Source organism: Nesoenas mayeri (assembly GCF_963082525.1).
Source record: "Nesoenas mayeri genome assembly, chromosome: 24".
NCBI lineage: Eukaryota > Metazoa > Chordata > Aves > Columbiformes > Columbidae > Nesoenas > Nesoenas mayeri.
This window is the reverse complement of record NC_137546.1, coordinates 6,895,273-6,915,940: the sequence shown is the minus strand read 5'-3', so window position 1 is coordinate 6,915,940 and position 20,668 is coordinate 6,895,273. Positions and strand designations below refer to the sequence as shown.

General features: G+C 54.4%; 1 protein-coding gene across 1 annotated transcript in view; it reads right to left on the bottom strand.

The window, feature by feature from the left end:
* Positions 1-680: 680 nt before the first annotated feature.
* EPHA8 (EPH receptor A8) overlaps positions 681-20,668 on the bottom strand; it is a gene marked incomplete at both ends in the record, with an annotated part of 51,883 nt that continues 31,895 nt past the window's right edge. Inside the window, 14 exons of the mRNA XM_080358692.1 lie at positions 681-795; positions 2,213-2,368; positions 2,770-2,960; positions 4,129-4,278; positions 6,532-6,741; positions 7,130-7,191; positions 7,812-7,997; positions 8,901-9,026; positions 9,557-9,624; positions 10,255-10,351; positions 10,811-10,973; positions 11,137-11,261; positions 14,149-14,484; positions 15,480-15,635. Of these exons, the coding sequence (XP_080214818.1) occupies positions 681-795; positions 2,213-2,368; positions 2,770-2,960; positions 4,129-4,278; positions 6,532-6,741; positions 7,130-7,191; positions 7,812-7,997; positions 8,901-9,026; positions 9,557-9,624; positions 10,255-10,351; positions 10,811-10,973; positions 11,137-11,261; positions 14,149-14,484; positions 15,480-15,635 (2,141 nt within the window). The remainder of the gene's footprint in view (positions 796-2,212; positions 2,369-2,769; positions 2,961-4,128; positions 4,279-6,531; positions 6,742-7,129; positions 7,192-7,811; positions 7,998-8,900; positions 9,027-9,556; positions 9,625-10,254; positions 10,352-10,810; positions 10,974-11,136; positions 11,262-14,148; positions 14,485-15,479; positions 15,636-20,668) is intronic.

Below are 20,668 nucleotides of genomic sequence, written 5' to 3'. Positions count from 1 at the left end.
TGGCCACCCTTCTCCATGCTGAGGAAGTCTCTGCACACAGAGCCAGATGTTCCTGGCACTGCTGGCTTGTACTCTGTCCCCTGGTCTCCTGGGTTTAGTAGAGGTGACCATGAAGTCACCTGCAGGCTGGTGCAGTTCAGGAGGTCCAGGCTGGAGTACACTGGAGCTGGGAGGTACTGGGAGCACGGTTGTCTCTGCTGCGTGTCAGCCTGTGGGGGCCGCCTCAGTGCAGAGGTGCAACAAACGCCCCAGCTGTCAGGTCCAAAGGAGCCGTGTGCCATGGCAAGGCCAGTCCCACTGCTCCTGGTATTGCTGTTGTGTCTGATACCCCTCCACCTGCAGGTGCAGCTGGGGCCATCCCGCTGTGTGAAGGGGTTACCACCTGTCCTGCATAGTTGTGTGGGGACCCCCAGTCCCACAGGGACACAGTAGAGGATGGAAAGAGGCAAGATGTGTCCCCAGCCTGCTTGGAAAGCTGCTCCCCCCTTCAGATGGGGGAAGGAGGTAGCAGGACCATCAAGGTGTCTGGAAGGCAACGTTTCCACCGACACTGAAATCAAAGAGATGCTGGTGGAGCTCCAGGTCCTGGTCTGGTGCCCCTTTTCCTGCTCACCACCCTGCTGCCCCTTTGCCAGGGTAAGTGTTAAGGAATGCCTGATGCTGGTCTGCAAAGCTGGTGATCAGAGATGCCTCTTAGGGCCATTTGTGTTCAGTAGCTGGGATCTCATGGCCTGGATGCTGCTCAAGATCTTCTTCTGGTGGCCCATCATGGTGATGCCCAGACTCCGAACATCCCTGGAGAACAAGGACACGGTCAGACACCCCATAGGCTGGACCTGTGCTGAGCCCCAGAGAGACACTGGTCCTTTGTGTGTGTGCACCCCATGGACCAGCCCAGGAGCCACACCGGACTCCTCTCTGCCTGCCCATCGCCACAAGGCTGCTGCTGCTGAAGGTCCCTGCGCATCCTGCCATTCTCTTGGGCACATCCTCCTGACAGGGCTGCTGTGACAGCCCCAGGGGGAGCAGGAGGGGGATCGCTCCTGACAGATGAGTAGGTGACAAGATCGATGCTCTGAAATTGGATTCAGTTTTAGCGAGATGCTCTCAGATAACCCAGTCAGAAAGACAGATGGATGATGAGCCTTCCCCACTCAAAAGCTTCCCCAATATACATGAGAAACAAGGATCAGTATCAGCTCAGTCCCAAGCACGGCCCCCAATCAATGCACATGACAATGCTCTGCCTGCGTCTCTCCATCTCCCCTTTCACTGGCTACTCCTCTACCTGCCCCACCTCCACCAGGGTGTGCAGCGCCACATCCTTCCCGAGCCATCAGAACTAATGTCTGGCAGTCTCATGGCTTTGAAAGAAAATGAGTCTTCTCAGAGGCAGGAGAGTTTGTTGCCAGCCCCGGCACTAATGCTAGTACAAAGGGAGGGGGATGTAAGCCCAGGGTAGGAGTGGGTATATAGTTGCTGTCCTTTCTGGTTACACTTGGAGCATCAGCCACCTCAGAGAACCCTGGGGCAGGGGACAGAGCAAGCTCCCTACAGCAAGAGGATGAGGATGGGTGGTGGGACACATCTTCTCAAGCCCTTCTTAATCCAGCCTTGGTCACTTCACTATGACCTGTTATTCTCACCAAGGCCCTGGATGGTGCCTCCCTGCCCAGCTACACTGAACAGGGAGTCAGTCCCCTGCACGAGGTCTGAAGAAGCTCTGAGATGCCTCCTAGTTCCTTTTGTTTCAAGGTGATCCCAGAGCAGATGAGCAGTATGGCCCAGCTGCACTCTGGTCCAGACATGCCTTTTGCAGGGGACACAAAACTAAGAGGAGACAGCAACATCATATCTGATCTAGCGCTTTGAGCAGGAGTTTGGATTAGGTGACCTTACAAGGACCTTACAACTCTAAATTGTCTGTGACCCTGTGATAATGTTGGAGAGACACCACAGAGCACCAGAGGTGACTCGGTACTCACACCCTCTCACTATGACTCCCACACCTCATTTCAAAGGTTAGCGCACCCTTGGGCATCACCCCAGGTCTCAGCATGAACCTGTTACGGGCCAAACACTGTTTCCTTAGGGGTCTGTCTCTGCCATGGGGGCCAGCTAGGTTGAGTGAGCCAAGGCAGGATGACCACTGCCTGGGGCTTGTGGGATGGTGCAGGCAACCCCATCAGTGCTGTTTGTTCTCTGTACTCACTCGATGTTCATGCGCATCACCATGCCCAAGGAGGAGTACCCTGCCATGGCAAAGTTGTCCCGGTAGTGCCCCAGCCGGATGGACTCCAGCCAGTCCTCCACTGTCAGACAGCCGGACAGGTCAAGGAGACTCCTGTCGAAGCGCGTTTGGGTGAACCTGGGAGCAGGACAGAACGGGTTAGCCCGGGAGGTGCTGGTCCTAGGTGGCCAGGCTGTGAGGTCCATCTCAAAGAGCCTGTGACCCCGCAGGTGAGGCCAGGACAGAAAGACACCTCACGGGCTGGTGAAGGCAGACATGTTGCTGCCTGGGCACCGCTGCACGTGTTTCACCAGACACTGGCGTGCGGATACTGTAGTGGGAGCAAGGCAGTGAAGTGCAGGATGGCCCCCACTGCCCACCACAACGTGTGCCCATGGGCCTTGTGCATGTCCATGGTTGCAGGGAAGTCACTGCTGCTGGAGCTGGACAGAAATATCCCTCATTCACTGCAGACCACATGCTCTGCCTAGCATCACCTGTCAGCTCCTGCTCATTGCAGCAGCTTTGGAAGCCCTTACCGGTTCACGGTGGCTGTGCACTTCAGGTTGTCAGGGTTGCGGATGAGCTTGTCCAGGATGCCCACAATCTGGGAGAAACGTGGTCTCTCACTGCGGTCCTTCTGCCAGCAATCCAGCATGAGCTGGTGCAGGGCGGTGGGGCAGCCCATGGGGGCGGGCAGCCGGTAGCCTTCCTCCACCGAGTTGATGACCTGCAAGGAAGCCACAGGCCACACTGAGCGGCATTCCCACCCAGCCCCCAGCACCCCGGGCGGCAGCACATGGGGAAGATCCCTGGTGTGTGAGCTGCTGGGGCCATCAGATGGGGAAGCAGGGGTTGTGCACAAGATCCATGCTAAACGACACGTGAATTGCCGGTAAGCTGTGCACAGTCTCTGTGGGGAGCTGGAAGCAGGCTGGACACCATACACATACAAGAAATCACTGCTATGTCAGCAGGTTTATTAAGTGGTCCAGCAGGCCTAAAATATTGCAGCTTTCCTCCAACAGACAAGCTACGAGAGCTGCACTCGTGCTCAGGTGTTCTACAACCAGGGCTTGCAAGGCTGGAGGAAACCCTGCTCAAAGCAACTGTGTGAAGGAGGCAGTGTAACCCCTTCATCCATGCGCTGCTGTCAGCAAAGACACCTTCTAAAATAATAAAAATGACAGAGAGAGATGGGATTCTTAGGACTCAGAGCAGGGAGAAAGCAGATAGATTTGTAGTGCCTGTAGGTAAAAAAAATGAGTCCTGTGGTTCTGCAAAGTCAAAATATTCATTTTTTTGCCTCCTTTTGGAAATTTTGTTCTCAGGTTATAGTCAGGAACATAACCTACGTTTTCCTACAGTTTTTATGTTATTCTTGAGGTAAGAGTGGCTCCACATAACTCTAACAAGCCCAAAGCTTCCTGCGAAGTGGTGCAAGCCTGGGGCTCTCAGCAGCCTCAGGAGGGCAGTGGAAGGGATGAACACCTAGCACAGGGTGCAGGGGGGGGTGGACAGGTGAATGCAGGGGGTGCAGTGATCCCGGGGAAGCCCTGACCCCTTCCAGGGAATGGGAAAAGTGACATAACACATGCTGAAGCTCTCCGGCCAGCAGAAAGGCTCGTGCAGGGCAGCAGAAAGGGATGGGGAGACACACAGTGCCCATAGCCAGGCACAGCCACGAGTCACCGTGCCGCAAAAGGACAGGCTGCCTGGTGCAGTGACGGGCAACACACTGATGTCTCCTCTGAGGGGACAAACATGCTGTGCACAGCCCTGCAGGGATGTGAGGAGAGACAAGGGCTGCTCTTTGGGTCCCTATTCCCCAGATCCCCTGGCTAGGCTGGCTCGGGTGAGGCCAGAAGAGGCCACCACACTGCTCCATGTCCACTCACGTCCCGGTTGGTCATGTTCCAGTACGGGCGCTCGCCGTAGGCCAGCACCTCCCACATGACAATGCCGTAGCTCCACACATCGCTGGCCGAGGAGAACTTGCGATATGCGATGGCCTCCGGAGCCGTCCAGCGAATGGGGATCTTCCCCCCCTGAAAAAGTGAACAACAGCGGAGGCTCAGAGCATGCAGGGCTCAAGCACCCCTAACCCTCTGCATCTGGCACAGCAGATCACCCCTAACCCTCTGCATCTGGGACAGCAGATCAGACAAGCGATATGCTGGGATGGCATCTTCTGGTGGAAAGGACTGAAGAGGCACAAGGTAAGCCTAGAGGTGTACCTGAAGGATGACTTTAAAGTATTTCCAGTAGAGAAAGAATAAAGCTGTGCTGTTTTACAAGGTCTCCTTCATGCACAATTCTGGCCCTCAGCGTTCAAGAGAGAGGAATTCAAAGTCATGAAGCAGAGCCAAGGGCCACCAGAGCAAAAAGCAGAGAGCTGACCCTGGGTGCAGGCAGAGATCAGGACTTGAGCAGACAAGAAAAACAATGGCACGTGCTCCTTCTCCATTAGTGCTTTGGAAGACAAGCATTGAAGAGGAGAACTTGGTGAGTTAAAGGACCATTCTGACAAAAATCTGCAATATACATGCTAAGAATACACTTAAGGTAAAATCGTGATGGCCAGCCATGGGAAGAGGAAAGTCATGACACACGAAATGTGGGATGAGTTCCCCAGAGCAGCTGAGCAGGTATGATGTTGGGAGAGTTGCTTCCACCCAACTGAGTCCTGCCTGTTCTGCCCTACTCCTTGATGGGAACCGAAGATGAATGATGTGTCCTTTGGGAGAGCCCATTTGGGGAAGTAATGCCCTGAGCAGGTCAAGATCAACAGTGGAGGAACACAGGATACCACCTTGTCACAGGTTTCTGAACAAGAAAGCATCATCATTTTCAGGATAACCTGACCAAGGTCTCACCAGAGACCTCGTGCTCCTGATCCTGTCACTGGATCCTCACAGTTCAGCTCTATCCAGACTCTGCACCTCGTCCTCCTCCAGAGCAAACATCTCTGGTGGGTTTCACTGTGCCAAGATGCCTCAAGGCCTCTGCTTGTGACATTCGTGGTGGCTGCTCCATCCTCTGGTGACCTCCCTGCTTGCATTCATACTGTGTGGTCACTGACACACTACTTCTGGAAATCTGTTCACAAAGATTAAAAGCACTGGGGAAAATCTCAGAGACTGGCTTGGTGGGAGGAAGGCCAGGTTGTATGTGTGTCTGTAGACCTGGCTTATGTTGGGCCCCTTCTTACTGTTCCTCTGAGAGCCCAAAAGCCAAGATGCAGAAGAAGCTGTACCTGAACCAAGCAGCAAGAACCTTACCCAAAATTCAGGGATCTGAAATATCAACTTATTCTTTGAAAAATCAAAGGAGCGTCTGAACACAAAGACACGCATGGGATACATTCTGGCTCACTTTTACACTTGACTGAACCCAATCCAAGAGCACGAAGGCCATGTGGCTGGGCCACTGTGCACTCATGCCTCGGAACTGCAACTACTTGGGACCCTGCTCTTCAGTGCCATGAGCTATCCCAGACTAGCCTGAAGCTCTTTCTGCTTCTTTAGTCCTGGTCCTTCTGAAAAGTGGTGCTCAGACTCCTCAGCTGCAGCTCCAAACTGGCCACCATAGAGAACTGCCTGTCAACCATGTTTGCCCTGCCAGAGGTGTGCCTGGGGAACACACTAATTCCCTTCGTGGCCAGAGAAGTGCAAGAAGAGCATGTTCCCTCAATGCATTTCAGTTGCCCTCTGATGACCTCCCGTGGAGGAGCACATCAAGCTCCAGACCTGTCAGGTTGGCCAGAAAACCCTGAAATGACTTCATAGACAGAAGTGTCCCAGCTTAAAACACAATCATCTAGGTTGCAAAGCCAATTCCCACCCTGAATGAGGCACCGTCACATGGAAAAGTGAGTGTGTGGCCACTGAAGAGCGTACTGTAACACTAACTGATGGCTCTAGGACAACCAAAAGACTGGAAGGAGCTACGCAGTCTAGGGAAGGACTCTAACAGGGACATGGGAGTGTCCCTGTGTGGTGGGCCACACGTGCCCACGGGAACTGTTGGCTGTGGAGGTTTGATCACCTCCCTGCCCTCCTACCCTGCTTCTCTTTGTTCAATGCACACTTCCATTCTGGGATGGCTCTGTATGAAGGACAATGCATTAAGGCTCAGAAGCATTTTGGATTCATGCTCTTGGTCCAGATATCAGTGGTGAGGTGATTATCTCCACCCCTGCCCTGCCTACCTTGACTTGCAAGTGTCTAACATCTGTCAATGGCCTGAGGCAATCACCGTCAGGAAGGATCAACAAGACTGTGACGTTAGGAGCCACGCACCGTGGTGGTGTACGCAGCATCGGGGTCATCCTCCAGGATGCGGGAGAGGCCGAAGTCGGACACTTTGCAGACCAGGTTGCTGTTCACCAGGATGTTGCGGGCAGCCAGGTCCCGGTGCACGTAGCCCAGGTCAGACAGATACCTCATGCCTGCTCCAATGCCACGCAACATGCCCACCAGTTGGATGATGGTGAACTGCCCGTCGTGTTTCTGGAGAGGAAACAACCCAGAGTTCATTCATGATTTTCACCAGCAGTCTGTTGATGCTGCACTTGTCAAATTAACCCCGTAGTACCTCTCATCTTTGGCTTAGTGCCTCCTCTAAGCCCAGTGGCTCTCTCTTGTCTGCCCAGCCCACCTCCTGCTCTCCCAGTGCCTCTGATGTCACTCACACAGGTGTCCCCACCTTTGCAGTGCCACTGTGGGACCGCAATTCCCTGGAGCAGGTGTGTGCTGCAGAGGTGAGAGCCTGGAGTGCACACACCACTGTCGTGCAGTGGTCGCAGTAGCCATGAGGCTGAGGAGCAGAAACCAGCCTCTCCTCCAGTTGCAGCCCAGGGGGATGTGCAGTGAATAAAAATACAAAAGAACTCCTTACCCTGAGGAAGGTGTCTAGCGAGCCGTTCTCCATATATTCAGTAACAATCATTACCAATTTGCCTGCAGAAGACAAGGGAGGTCAAGTTAGCAGAGAAGTCACCTTCCTCCGAGAAGCCCAGTGCCACACTTTTACTGGGAGAGACATGAATCCAGGCCCATGGATCTCCTGCAGCCCTGCGGAGCCGTCTCACCCCTGCACCGCGCGGGATGGGCACGACAGTGGGGATGTAGCAAGAACCCTGACACTCACCCCTCCCTCCAGGTGCCATTGATGTGGCTAGGTCAGCTTCCTTATCCTGCTGAAATTTGCATGCCATTAGCATAACGCTTTGCATCAGAATGTGCATTTTGAAGGAAGACTTCAAATTATGATTCAATACAGGCAGCCTTTAAAATAAACACTAATGGACAGGGCACCTCCTTAACCAATAACCTTGACTTGGAGTGCACTGTGGAGCAGGGTCGGGAACTGCAGCATGGAAAGTTTGTTCTGCAAGAGAAGGCAAGGGTTGGGATGGAGGGGACCCAGGTAAACGGACAAGTGACAAGCGAGCAATTGAGGCAGCCAAAGGATGGAGTGCACCCAAAGTGATTCCTGGCCCCCATCTCCCAGGGTGCCCACAGGGAGATACATCCCAGCTCTGCCTCAAAATAGGGTCCTGTCCCCACCGGCCACATACTCCTGGTCACCACTCCTTCCAGGTGGATGACGTTGGGGTGATCGAACTGTGCCATGATGCTGGCTTCGCTTAGGAAGTCCCGTCTCTGCTTCTCCGTGTAGCCTGCTTTCAGAGCCTTGATGGCCACAGGAATCTCCCTCTTCCCTGGCAGCTTCAGGCGGCCGTAGCACACCTCTCCAGACTCCCCTGCAAGGCAAGGGAAGGTGAGGGCACAAGGAGATCCTCAGCTTCTTCCACTGACCCACCAGCACCATGGATCCCCCAGCCTGCTGGCACACACAGCATGCTCCAGCTCTCAGGAGCTTGCTCATTGCAGGAGAGTTGGACTAGATGACTTTTGAAGGTGCGTTCCAACCCAAACTGCTCTATGATTCTATGATACTAACTCTGAGCTCCTTGTGCATCGCTGCCTGTGAGTACAGAAAGGATTGCCCATCTCTGGCTTCCAGTGCCACCTCTGGGAACTGGGCAGAAACATCAGAAACCAACTCTCTCTGATGCCTTTTACTAAAGGCAGTGGGCCAAGAGTAGTGATTAGTGGCACTCACTTTACAGTTTTTAATGAACAAATTTGGGAGTCTCTTACAGCAGCAGGGGTGTGTCTCAGTCAGGTTTCCTAATGCTGCTCTGGGGGTAAACCCTTGGGGGGGTGCTGCTGGTGAAGTTCTAGCTCCATCTCTGCCCCTGCTCTCCTGCAAGCCCCTGTTCCTATGCAAAAATCCTTTTTGTTCTGAAAATTTACAATTTTATTTGCAATTTCATTTGCATCCTGACACCTCAGACACTTGCACCAAGGTTTGAAAGCAGGGTGGCCACCCACAGGGGACAGGCTGAGCCATCTGCTGTACCAGCCTGAGCCATCAGTGCCACAGAAACACTGTGCACCAGGCTGCCTCAAAGAGTTTATTTCATGCACTAAAAATACCCCACTCTAGCCATTATTTTGATCTTGAAAGGATAAGGAGTAGAAGAAGCCCTGTCTGAGCACAGTGTCGGTGCTGTTGTGGTCACACAGGGATGGCACAATCTCAGACCATGAATTTGCCTGAGCAGACGCGATGCAAAGAGACAGCTGGCCTGAGGACTCACCAGATCCAATGACCTTCTCAATCTTGATCCGGGAGGCCTCGATTTCGCGGGTGAACTCATGCACAGCTTGGCAAGGGTCCTCATATGTGTGGGGGTCCACGTAGAACTTGGACTCAGGGAACTTCACTGTCAGGTTTCAAAGGGGAGAGAGGAGATAAGCTCTTTCAGGCAGCCCTGCTGAGAAGTAGGGGGACCCAGCAGACAGGCATAGTATGGGCAGGGACAGCGCTTCTTGGGCTGACACGCTGAGGAGCCACAGAGATTGCAGCTCCAAGAAAACTGAAGGCACTCTGGCGTAGCAGTGTCCTCAGAGCAGTCCAGGACCTGGCTGCCCAGGTCTCCTCCATGTGATTATCCCCCTTCATCATCCCCCCAACTCCCACCCGTCCCCTGTGATGCATTTTCCACTCTCCTGGTTTGCTGCTGTCAGGGATGAACCTGCCGCAGTCCCATCTCACACTGTGCAACCCTGCAACCCCATTACGGATCAGAGTCCCCGCTCAGCAATCCTAGAAGACTTCTCCCCAGAGCAGGCAGTGGTCAAAACCCTTCACCCCAGAAACAACAGCAGTGCTGGAGGCCACGGTCCAGCTCCCTGCCCATCCACAGGGTTTAAGTCCTTCACACCCCAGGGGCAGCAGTGGGGAAGGTCCTACCTTGACCATTCTGATAATGCATCTTCTCCTCGTCAGAGTCCTGGAAAGCCTTGCTGTACCCGCAGTGCCTGCCACAGGGACACAAGTGTCAGTGGAGGTGCTCCTGTCCCACAAGCAGTCCAAAGAGAGGGTGGAAGGCAGCGTGTGCCAGGGCTGCAGGCAGCCCAGGAGGAGCTGGAGATGGCACTTGTTCCTCCACCCGCTGCATCCCTGCATCTTACTGGACTGACACTGTGGCCTGGAGCAAGGCACTTTCCAGGTGCTCTCCAAGGCTTGGCAGTGCTAAAAGCTGCAGTTCTCCTGTCTCCTATGGGCAGTGGCATTTGTGCTCCGTGCGCCTGGCTCAGTCATGCTGAGATGTGGCAGACACAGCCTCCCTCAGACCCTTCCGTTAGAGAAGAGTTCTCTCCACTCCAAACCTATACCCCAGCCTACCCAGTCAGCCCTCGTACTGGTATTGCTATGGCTATTGCTATTGCTACTGCTGTTCAACCTGATGGCATGAGAGGAAGGTCTGGAAACTGGTTCTGCCTCAGGGAAATTGGAGGTGAGGTGACCCCTAAATCTCTTGGTTGCTTATTAACCCCTGACCTATGAATACTCTGGACAAACTGAGAGCAGAAAAGTTGCATCCAAGTTCTCCCATCCCTTTTGCCCCACCTGGTGACAAGCCACACTGACCTCCAGAAAACACTCACCTCTTCTTGCAGATTAGGACCACTAGCAACGCGACGAGGCCAGTGATGAGTGTCAGGCAGATCCAGACAATTGTCATTGTGTCATACCGGAGAGAGACTGGAAGAAGCAGGGTAGGGAGGAGGCGAGCTGGAGCAGAGAGCGCTCTGCAGAGATCAGGAACTTCCCTACCCCAATGGGCTTATAGCACCACCTCCCACCCAGTCCCAACTTTGTGGCTCTCCTAGTGTACAAGGATCATTTACACATGGGGAAACCAAGGACAGGTCTGGGAAAGCCGTGGTGATACAGCAAACCAGCACAGAGAGGGGTCTGGAGCCTCAGGACTTCGCCAGATCTTCCCTGCCCTATCTGCTATGCCCTTCCTCCCTCTTTCTAATGTATAAGCACATCTCGGGAGGGCAACATCAAACAAGGCGTGCAGGCTGAAACCTCAGGAGATGTTCCTCCAGCCTCCCTCCCTGTGTGGCAGAGGAACAATGGCCATGAAGAAGGGCATCACCATCCCCCATGCTCCCTGCCCTGCACTTCCCACATCCCACGGCTGCACACACTCACCTGGCTTCCCCGTTTCCACCTCCACGGTCTGACTGAACCTCCCACAGCCAGCGGAGGTGCGAGCCCGAACCTGGAAAATGTAGCGGGTTGCAGGCTTGAGCCCAGAGATGGTGGCAGTGGTGGCCTTGGATTTCAGAGTCGAATAGCTCTGCATTTCCTTGTCCTGGGGAAAAACAGCACCAAAAACCTTGCTGCATCAGTGCAGTGACCACAAAGTCTTCCAAAATACTCCTTTATGCAAGGCTGGGTGATATCAGCAATGGATTTAAGCTGAGCCATGCCCCTGGCACCCTGGGACGGGTTTGCAGCAGCAAGCTCAGCGTTACCTTCTCGTAGTACTTGATCTCATACTCCAGGATGATGCCGTTGGGCTGGTCTGGCTCCTGCCACAGCAGGGTGACGCTGTTCTGGCCTGTGCTCTCCTGACGGATGACCACCACTTGGGACGGGGCTGGGGACGCAGAGCACAGGGTGTTACGTACCTGCTGGTGGGGGTCCTGCACGGGTGGGGGCAGCAGGACACAGCAGCATGGATGGGTGGAACTGGAGCCCCATGCAGGACCCCAGTTTAAACTGTGTTTTTGTTTTAATTAAAGCCATTTGGAGTAGACTGCTGTGTAGGGGCTGGCAAACAGGCTTTTGTTCACTTCAGTTGCCTCAATCTCTTTGCCATGGAGTGAGCAGGCTCTGAGGAGATGAAAGAGGAGGACATAGTCCCAGCATGGGACATCGGTGCTTTGCTGTGATCTGGAGCCAGAAAGGAGAAGGGGCTGCAGGGCTGGAGGTTGTGGAGACCCCTACCAGGACCCTGACTCCTCCTGCCCCACCTCAGGAAGGGGGACAGAGAGAGGCGAAGAGGGAAAGGGGGGATAATAAATGCCCAGAGGGGTGATCAGGGGCTGAGCATCAGTCTAAAGGTGCCCTGGGGGTGTTCTCCTGCCCTGTGGTACTTGTGATCTGCCTGGTCCTGAGTAGGGAGCCTGTGAATCAGTCCTTGTACCGGCCATGCCCAAACTGGAGCTGTCACAGCCGGAGGAGCCAACTCAGCAACCACTTTCCCCACTAAGAAAATCCCCCCTGGAAGGACCCCAGAGTGCGGTGGGTGCTGCAATGGCCAGCGGCAGCCATTGGATTCATCTCATGGGAAGGTTCAGGCACTGCTTGTGACCTCAATTGCCAGATGAAAAGTGGGATGTGGCATCTCTGAGGCAGATGGAGCTTCTGTCTGCTGTGGCTGCAGCACAGGGGTGTCCTTTGGAGCAGCACAGAGACCAAAAGAGGCTGCAGGGGCTGTGACAGAAGTGGGGCTCCCAGGGACTGAAAGGCACCAGTTTTAGCTCAGTTCATCTTCAGGCTGGCTCCTCTGAGAAGCAGAAATAACTGTTGGGACACAGGAACCCAGGGAGCTGGGACAGGGTGGGATGGTGCGAATCTGCTAAACCCCACAGGCACGTGTAACGCCATCTCTCCAAACAGCCCCAGGCACCTCTGCCGCACCAGTGCCTGCCCTGCTCGGCTGACCGGGGCCGGGGGGACAGGGGTGACCAGCACCCAGTGTGAACAAGCCACCCAGCAGAGCAGCAGGGGTCCCTCGGCCCCTTCTGGCACACAAGGATGCTCCGTGATGTGCAGCAGCTAGAGCACCATGCAGGCATGGCAGCTAAACTTCAATCACTACCACATTCCCAGCCCTGCTGATTTTGCAGCACCTGCTCCATATCCACTTTCCAGCAGAGAGGCTGAAATGGGAACACATAGCACATCCCAAGAACATCCCCCAATGCATCAGGACAACGCTGCTCGTTGGCACTTGGAGGGATCACGCAGTAGCGAGCCGGCCGGACTGAGCCATCTCCACGTGGGCTCAGCAGAGTGCTGAAGAAGTGCTATGGGCAGGTGTTATAACAAAACCCCTTGTTCTTGTGTCAGTCATGAGCTAACCCCATGAGGGCCCCCAGGTTTCCCCTGCTGGCACCACCACCATTAGAGCAGAAGGGGCTCAGCACCACAGGAAAGTTCTGCAGGTTTGTTTCCAACAGGGGGGATTAACAAGAAGGGTCGGTTCCTGCCTGTCCTCTCTGCCTGCAGCGTGGTCCATGGAAAGGGGCTCAGCTGGGCTCTGCTTTGCTCTGGGTAAATGCCCAGGTGAGCCTGGAGCAAGATCCTGGCCCACCTGGGCTAGGTCATTGCTCGGAAGGGTTTCCTGGGGAAAGAGTATTTCACAGTAAGGGATTTGCAAAGATGAGACATGCATGACAGAGACTTTTCCCAGCAAAAGTTGCTGTTACCTGCCAGGGCCTGGCCTCGGTGTGAACTAAAGCACAACATGAACTGCTGCTTGGCCCTTTGGGAAGAGAGAGGAGGCTGGAGGAACAGCCTGAAAGATTCATGCTCTACTTAGTGTTCCTGTCAACAAACAACTGTTCTCCGTGCCCTCTGTCTGCTGCAGAAAAGGAGCCTCCACCAGCAGCTGCAGGCTGAAGTGAGGGGAGAGGAAGGTCAACAGGGACACCCTGAACTAGAGAAGGATAAGAGCAGCCTTGAGCAGCAGCTTGTCTCCAGCCCACTCCGGGCCCCTGTACCCAGCTCCAGCAGCAGAGAGGACAGGGGTCACACCTCCTGGGGGTCCCATGCCCATCACCAAGCCAGTCACAGAATCCCAGCCTGGCTGGGGTTGGAAGGGACCTCTGGAGGTCGTCTAGTCCAACCCACCTGCTAAACCAGGTTCACCTAGAGCAGATGGCACAGCAATGCGTTCAGGCGGGTTTTGAGTGTCTCCAGAAAAGGAGACTCCACAACCTCTCTGGGCAGCCTGTTCCAGGGCTCTGGCACCCTCACCGGGAAGAAGTTTCTCCTCATAATCATTACGTATGAAACAAGTTTGTATTATATAAGAAAAGCCACACTTAATGGGTCCAAGCCCCCTTATGCACACTCACCCCACAAATAGTTACCCTGAATACAAGAAATTAATTTAGGATAGAAATATTTTGTGCAGATACACCGGCATGTCAATATTCAAACTCAAGTTATCTACTCGTGGCATTGAAGGTGAAATCACAGAATCACGCCTATTTACTTCTCACGTCTTGGCCTATAGAGGGACTTCTTGTTTTGAAGCTTCAAAACCACATGGGAAGCAGAGAAGTTGACTGTTTTTCACTTGACCCAGGCATCCTGTCACCTGGGACCCTGCCTCCCTTCCTCGTCCCTGACCGCAGGGATTTCCTGCCAACACTCGGGGTTTGCACCCAGAGGCTCACACCTGTGGTACACGGCCTGACGCCTCTCGCTGCAGCCCACACAGGCAGAGCCTGGGGCACGTCTGCTCCTCCTACCTGCCTGGTTTGTCGTGATGTTGGCGACTGCAGCTCTCCTGGACTCCAGGCTGAGGTCGGAGACACCATTGACGGCCTCCACCCAAAAGGAGTAGTTGGTGTGGGCCAGGAGGTTGGTCACTGTCAGCGCTCCCTGCACCAGGCTCATCTGCTGGGGCACGAAGCGGATCCCACTGCCGCACGCCTCGCACGGGCCAGCGTCCCCCGCGCAGCGCCTGCAGACCACGTTGTACACGATGTCAGCGCGTCCCCCCTTGTCCAGGGGCGGCCCCCACTCCAGTGTCACCGAGGTGCCATTTACACTGGAGATCAGGTTCACAGGAGCAGAGGGGGGACCTGGAGAAGAAGCAGAGGTTCAGGTAGAGCCAGGACTGCTGATGTGTGTTGGAACTGTCAGATCATGGGACCAACGGAGAGATGCACCTCGGGCAGCAAGTACCTGCATGTACAAATGATGCTACCGGGACGAAGGAGCTGCCCAGTAGGGTAAACGCTCCAAAAAGAAGACAGCTAAGACACAGACAGGTGAAATGCCATGAAATGCTCTGGATGTGGATGCCAAGTGTCAGGCAGGCGCTGACGTTTGCTCTGGGGAAAGCAGGAAGCAATGGGGATGCATGAAGCTTTTGCAGAAAGAGCCAAGGTGTCAGTGGGCTGGAGGGTGGAGAGCAGGACCTACTCGTCTAAAGGGAAGGGCGAACTCCCATTTCCTGGGGAGGCTAACAGTCCTGGGTGGATGGATAGGCAAACACAAGCCAGATATTGCTGACCTGCCTTTCACCCTGGCTGCAGCAAGCAGCCACACATCTCTGCCCTCCTGGACCAACTGCAGAGAGGAGAGTCCTCCTGGGGTGATTTTGTCCCGTTTTAATAGCACCAGACCCCTCAAAGGAGCCTGCTGTAGAGAGCTGAGCAGTAACCATGTAACAAACCTGGTGCCACCACCCACCCCAGCAAGGGAGAGTGCAGCAAACCGTGCTGATGCACAGCGTCCCAGGGGTGACCACCCCACACGTCTGCACAGGAGAGCACCGGGCAAGTGCCGGGCACACCGGTGTGAGAGTGGGAGATCTCGCCGGCAGAGCCGTGGTCTGAGCCTGCCCCGTGGCGGGAGGAGCCCTGGGACGGGAGCAGACTGGGCAGGGATGTTTGGAGAGCAGCAGGATGAGACAGCGGGCAGTGAGGGAGCACAGCTCATGGGGTCTGAACTCATGTGCCAAAGGGAGACGTAGGGTTGAAACGCTGCTACAGCACCGTGGGCAGCATGCACAGACACGGGTGCATGATGAGCTCAGCCTGGAGCATCTGCTGTGTACAGCCGGGGTACTCACGTGTGCAGGCAGCCGAGGGGGGGTCCTGCACCGCCCTGTAGAAGCTGCTGTCGCAGCGGCACACGCGGGCCGCCCGACTCTCCGAGTGGCTGTGCAAGGGGCACTTCGCACACAGCTGGTCCCCAGGGGCTGACTTGTAGAACCCCAGCTGGCAGGCTGCAGAGGCGGAAAGGCAGAGGTCAGAGGGATGCACCTGGACGAGGAGCACCCCACGGCTTGGTGCATCCCACCAGCGCAGAGCTGGACCCCACTCTCACCCCCATCCCAGTGCACGGGAAACCCACCCTTCTCCCCAGCGCCCTGGTGAGTCCCCCTCCAGCTGCCCAGCTGGAAACTGGGCTCTGTGAAAACTGCTTTTGTCTCTTCCCCCAGTCAGTACTTACTACCATCCTGGTGCCTGTTCCCCACTGTTTCACAAGCAGACGTGGGTGCCTCTGCTTTTCGTGAGCTGCCTGCAAAGCTTGAGGTGCTCTCCTTGCCCCTGTGCCCGCTGCCCAGAGCTCCCCCCGATGCAGACACCCCCTGAGCCCCCGCCTGGCCCCAGGGCAGGGTGTGCTGCAAAGATCAAACAAACCAGGCAGATCTGGAAACCACCTCATCAACTATTCTAAGAACTATCATTTATGGGACAAATTTACAGCACAGTCCTCACTTCACAGTGGTCGCCACACCACTCATGCTGCACGTGCCCAGGTGACCAAGAGCATCCATGTGCGTGGTTTCAAGAATTACAAGCTTGAGACATGGCGCACGTCCCTCTGCAAGCCCCTGTTGTGCTGCTATACAAAGCAACAAGTTTTCTTGCACAAAACAAAGGGAAAACACCCTCTCTGGTTTCATGCTGCAGCAAACCAGCAGATCACACAGGCTGCCTGCTCTCCACAGAGGGACAGCAAGGCCAAGTGGGCCAGCCTGAGTTTATCCTCACAACACAACTGCCTTCAGCTGTTGTGCCTCCTCCCGGTGCCGGGGCTGTGCGGCGGGAGCACACGCTCATCCCACGCAGGGGCTGCCGTCGGTCCGTTCCGTCCTGCCCCCACCTCTCCCGGCGGCCCCTCGGGTGAATCCTTTGTCACACAAACAAACAACTCATCTCTCGTTAGAAAAATCGATTAGCTCAAGAGTGACATGTGGCACGTCAGGTATCTGTCTCGGGTGGAAGGATTTGTCCTCTCTTGCAGATTTCGATTCCAAGTAAGGAAAAACAGGGTCTATCTGCATCCCCGTATTCTTCTAGAACCACTTCCAGGGATTCAAGCATTATTCCTGGCTCTGACTCATTCCTTTTTATCCCTACTGAGGTAGTAATACCTTAATTTTCCCATCTTTACCCCCAGTGGTCAGCTCTGCATACAGCCTCAATTTTTGTTTCCAAGCATGTAGAAGGGTTTTGTTTGTGATCCAGCATCCCCGGTGGTCTTGGTCCCTCCCTGCTGTCTGTTTGTTCAGCTTCTAGGTGCTGATTTGTTTTCTTATTAACAACACTCCTTTCCTTTCCACAGATCTCCCTGGGCTGATACATACCACGTATCACACACCGCATGGTGATAAAACGGCCTCTTTGTAACTGAGCTACTTCCAGCAATGGCAGCTGAAGGCAGCGCCCCAGCCGCACACTGCATCCCTCGCGGCTTTCTGGTCCTTCTTCAGACTCCATCACCAGCTTCTGTGGCAGTTTTGCACTGAATGCTGCTTTAAAGACAGAGGAGCAATACCACCAGCAGGATGTACACATGCCACAGATGTTGGTATTGCAGGCTGGTACCACAGCTTGGTGCAGCAGGCTGGAAAAAACAAAGCTCCAGAGTTTGTTCCTAAATTCCTGCTCTTCCACTCCCCAAAGGGCATCAGAACAAGGAGCAGAAATGCCCAAATTCAGGGATGCAAGGGGAGGCAGATGTGACTCACGAGCAAATCGCAGCAGCTCACAGCTGGCTTCGTTCCTCAGCACTCTCGACACCTGTCACCTCTTCAAGGGCATCAGAAGAGAAAGAAGGGGAGGCAGAAATGGGAGCACAGGTTTGCTGCCCCCAGGCATCCACACTAAGGACAGCCCGGGACATTTACCAACCTCTGGTGCTGACTGGTGCTCGTGGTGCTGCACACCCAGAGAGCCAGGGACTCTGCGTGATGCTGCAACACCCTCCAGTCTGCAACACCGTGGTTTTGGGTGTAAGACAGACAACTGCTGTTACACCCTGTTCCCAGGTGGGGACAAATTTGTGAGACAGCCAGCTGCAGGGGAGGGAGAATCTCTAAGAAAGAAAAGTTCCCAGTTTTTCCGTGTGGGAAAGGATGAAGACAGGGCACGAGCATGGCCTACCAGATGGGAGCTGAGCAACGGGTCCCTGCTGGCCAGTGTGCGTTCCAGGATTTGCTACCTTCACCTTGTTGTGTGAACCCTCCCTTAAACCTGCAAACCACCCTCATCTCTACTGATGCAGGAACCAGGTACCAGGGACACTTGATTCAAGAGGCACTGGAGTGATTCCCCTCACCAATATTTAATTAAGGACAGAGAAATCGGTGCTATATCAGGTGTGGAGAGACATGCCGGTGGGAAGGATGAGAACACGAAGCACAGCAGATTTGCACCAAGCAATTGCAATTACTTAGCATTTAATGCTGTAAAAAAAAACCCCGTTAATTACCTATAGCAATGATTCACAATCATTTTAGATGCACTCAGGGGGAAAATTATCCTAAATGACAAATTACAGGTGAATTTGTGCACGGTGCCAAGCCTTTGGGAGCCACATCCCAGCTCCTGGACAGCACAAGTATGTGAGGAGACCTGGAGAGTGACTGAGGCTGGGGCAGGCACTGCTCTGGGTGGCATCACACTCCTCCGTGTGCTTCAGTACTTGCTTGGATGCAAGCAGGACCCCCACACAAAGCCTTTCACAGGTACGGGAGGCAGGGCACCAGGTTGGAACCTGCACAAGATCTGAAATCCCTACAGTACAGAGTGACAGGCATGTCCTGCTCTGGATTCAGCTCCCTCATTCCACACCAATGATGTGTGTAAGAGCAAACCAGCGGAGAAGTGGCCAATGAGAAAAATTGTCAGGCACACAGGGTATAAAATCTACAGGGCTCCACAGCCATGGTTGTATCACACATTGAAGCCACAGAAAATCCGAAGGCACCCACCAGGAAGGTGCAGAAGTGTCCTGTTGTCTTCACTGCAACCAGCTACTGCCACCTGCCCCAAGTTCCCTGCCAGGAGCCCTGCAAAAAGTGAGGATTTCCTTTTTCCTTATTATTTTATGTAGCTGGTACGTCCGTGTCTGAGGATCTTGGATCCTGCCCCTTTGTGGACTTGCTCCCAGAAGTGCCATTCCCCTTGCGAAGCCCATCCAAGGCTGCCTGTCCTCGCAGTGTGGTGTTGCCGTGCACGTGGGACAGCAGAAGACCTACACCCTCAGCCCCACTCAGGCCTTGCACATCCACACTGAACTTGCAGCCCTGACACTTGGCTGGTCCCAGTGTCACAGGCAGAGCCTACACAAACCAGCACTAAACCTGTGCTTGGCAGAGCAGATCTCCAGACCTCTATTTCATAAGTGATTCCCTAATTATCACCCCAGCCTGTTGGGGTCAATTCCATGTGGCTGCAACTGATCCCACCCCTGCACAGCACATCTTGTGGGTTTTTCCCAGCCCACTGCCCCACTCTCGTATGCATCACCTGCCCACAGGGCCCCGGAGCATCAGGCTTGTCTCAGAAACTGCGAGTATAGGGAGGGCTCTGTCAGCCATCTGTAGCTCAGTCCATTTGTTTCCCTCCCTCTCCATCCTCTGGGAACAGGACAACATCTGCTAATAAGCTGGCAGAGCTCAGGAGATGATAGATGAACCTGTCGAGGATATGTTAGCCAGGAATGAGCCATTCTTCTGAGTCCGAAGTCACCATCTGGGACTAGTGTTCTGCAGGTGGCCCCAGAGGGACCACCAAGGGCTGCTCTGGTGGGGCTGCAAATGTGAGCGTTGACCCTGTGTTGCACCCTCTCAGCTTCATCCTCGGCCCATGAGGTTTGGGCAGGGTGAGAGTGCAGTTGGGAGGGTGCATGGGGCAGCTCCATGGTACCAGTGCCACCAATTGCCCCCACCCCTGACCTTGCAACAAAGCTGGGCATCAGCAAGAACCAGAACAGCAGCTGTTTGTCTTCATTTTAGTGGTGCTGGGAAGAGATAGAGCTGGAAATAAGGGTGCCAAGCCACTGTGACAGACAGGGACAGGGACCAGTCCCAGAGCCCTGCAGGCTGTGGGAGAAGCTAAAGCACAAAATCCCAGCTTCTTTCAATCTTGTTTCAGCATGATGCCTCCAATCTCAGCTCCCACGTGACAGACATGGAAACAGAAGCATCTTTTTCAGTTATGTCTCAAAAAAAATGCATCTGCCTCATTGCCCCAAGCCCTGTGTTTTTGCAAGGCTGTGCTCCCCTTTTCCTGCAGTCCCGGGTCAGCGCAGGCTCTGTCCCTGGGTTGTCTGGTGATCTGGAGGGGGTTTTGGGGGCTGGCTGGGCTGGATCTCTCAGATAAACCCTTATTCCCCAAATCATGCATTGCCTCACAGCTGATGCTCTGCCCATCCTTTGCGTGCTGTTGGCCCCTGCACTGTCTTGCACCCCGGATTCCTGCCTTACCTCCTGCACCAGAGCACCACCTTACATCCCTTCACACAGCCCAGTTCCCACCTTGCACCCCCTTCTCACAGCTCACAACCCTTCCCATGCCCAGTACTACCTATAAACCATCCCACTGCTCTACCCACTTGAACTTGTCTCATATCACCCCAGACTCCCCCTCACCTCACTGCTTGGCCCTTCTTCCCTCAATTCACATCATCTCACACTCCTTCACACCCCTGGGTATTACAGAGAGGGGAACATGGGGAATTTTCACCCATGAAGATTGTGCGAATCTAGCAAAACCCTGCACATCAGTCTGTGAGCAAATGGCACATCCAACAAAAGGTGACATGCACAGCTTCTTGCTCCACACACCGATTTCACAGCCACCAGGACAGTTACGTAAGGAGGACTTTGCTCTTCCAAGTGGAGTAATCCCACTTGTAGTGCTGGGCAAACTGAAACCATGGTGGTCCAGACTGGCTGCATCCCAAACTGGGCTTCTGCTTGGTGCTGCCATAGAAAAATCGGCAGGACTTGCCTCTTGGCTTGAA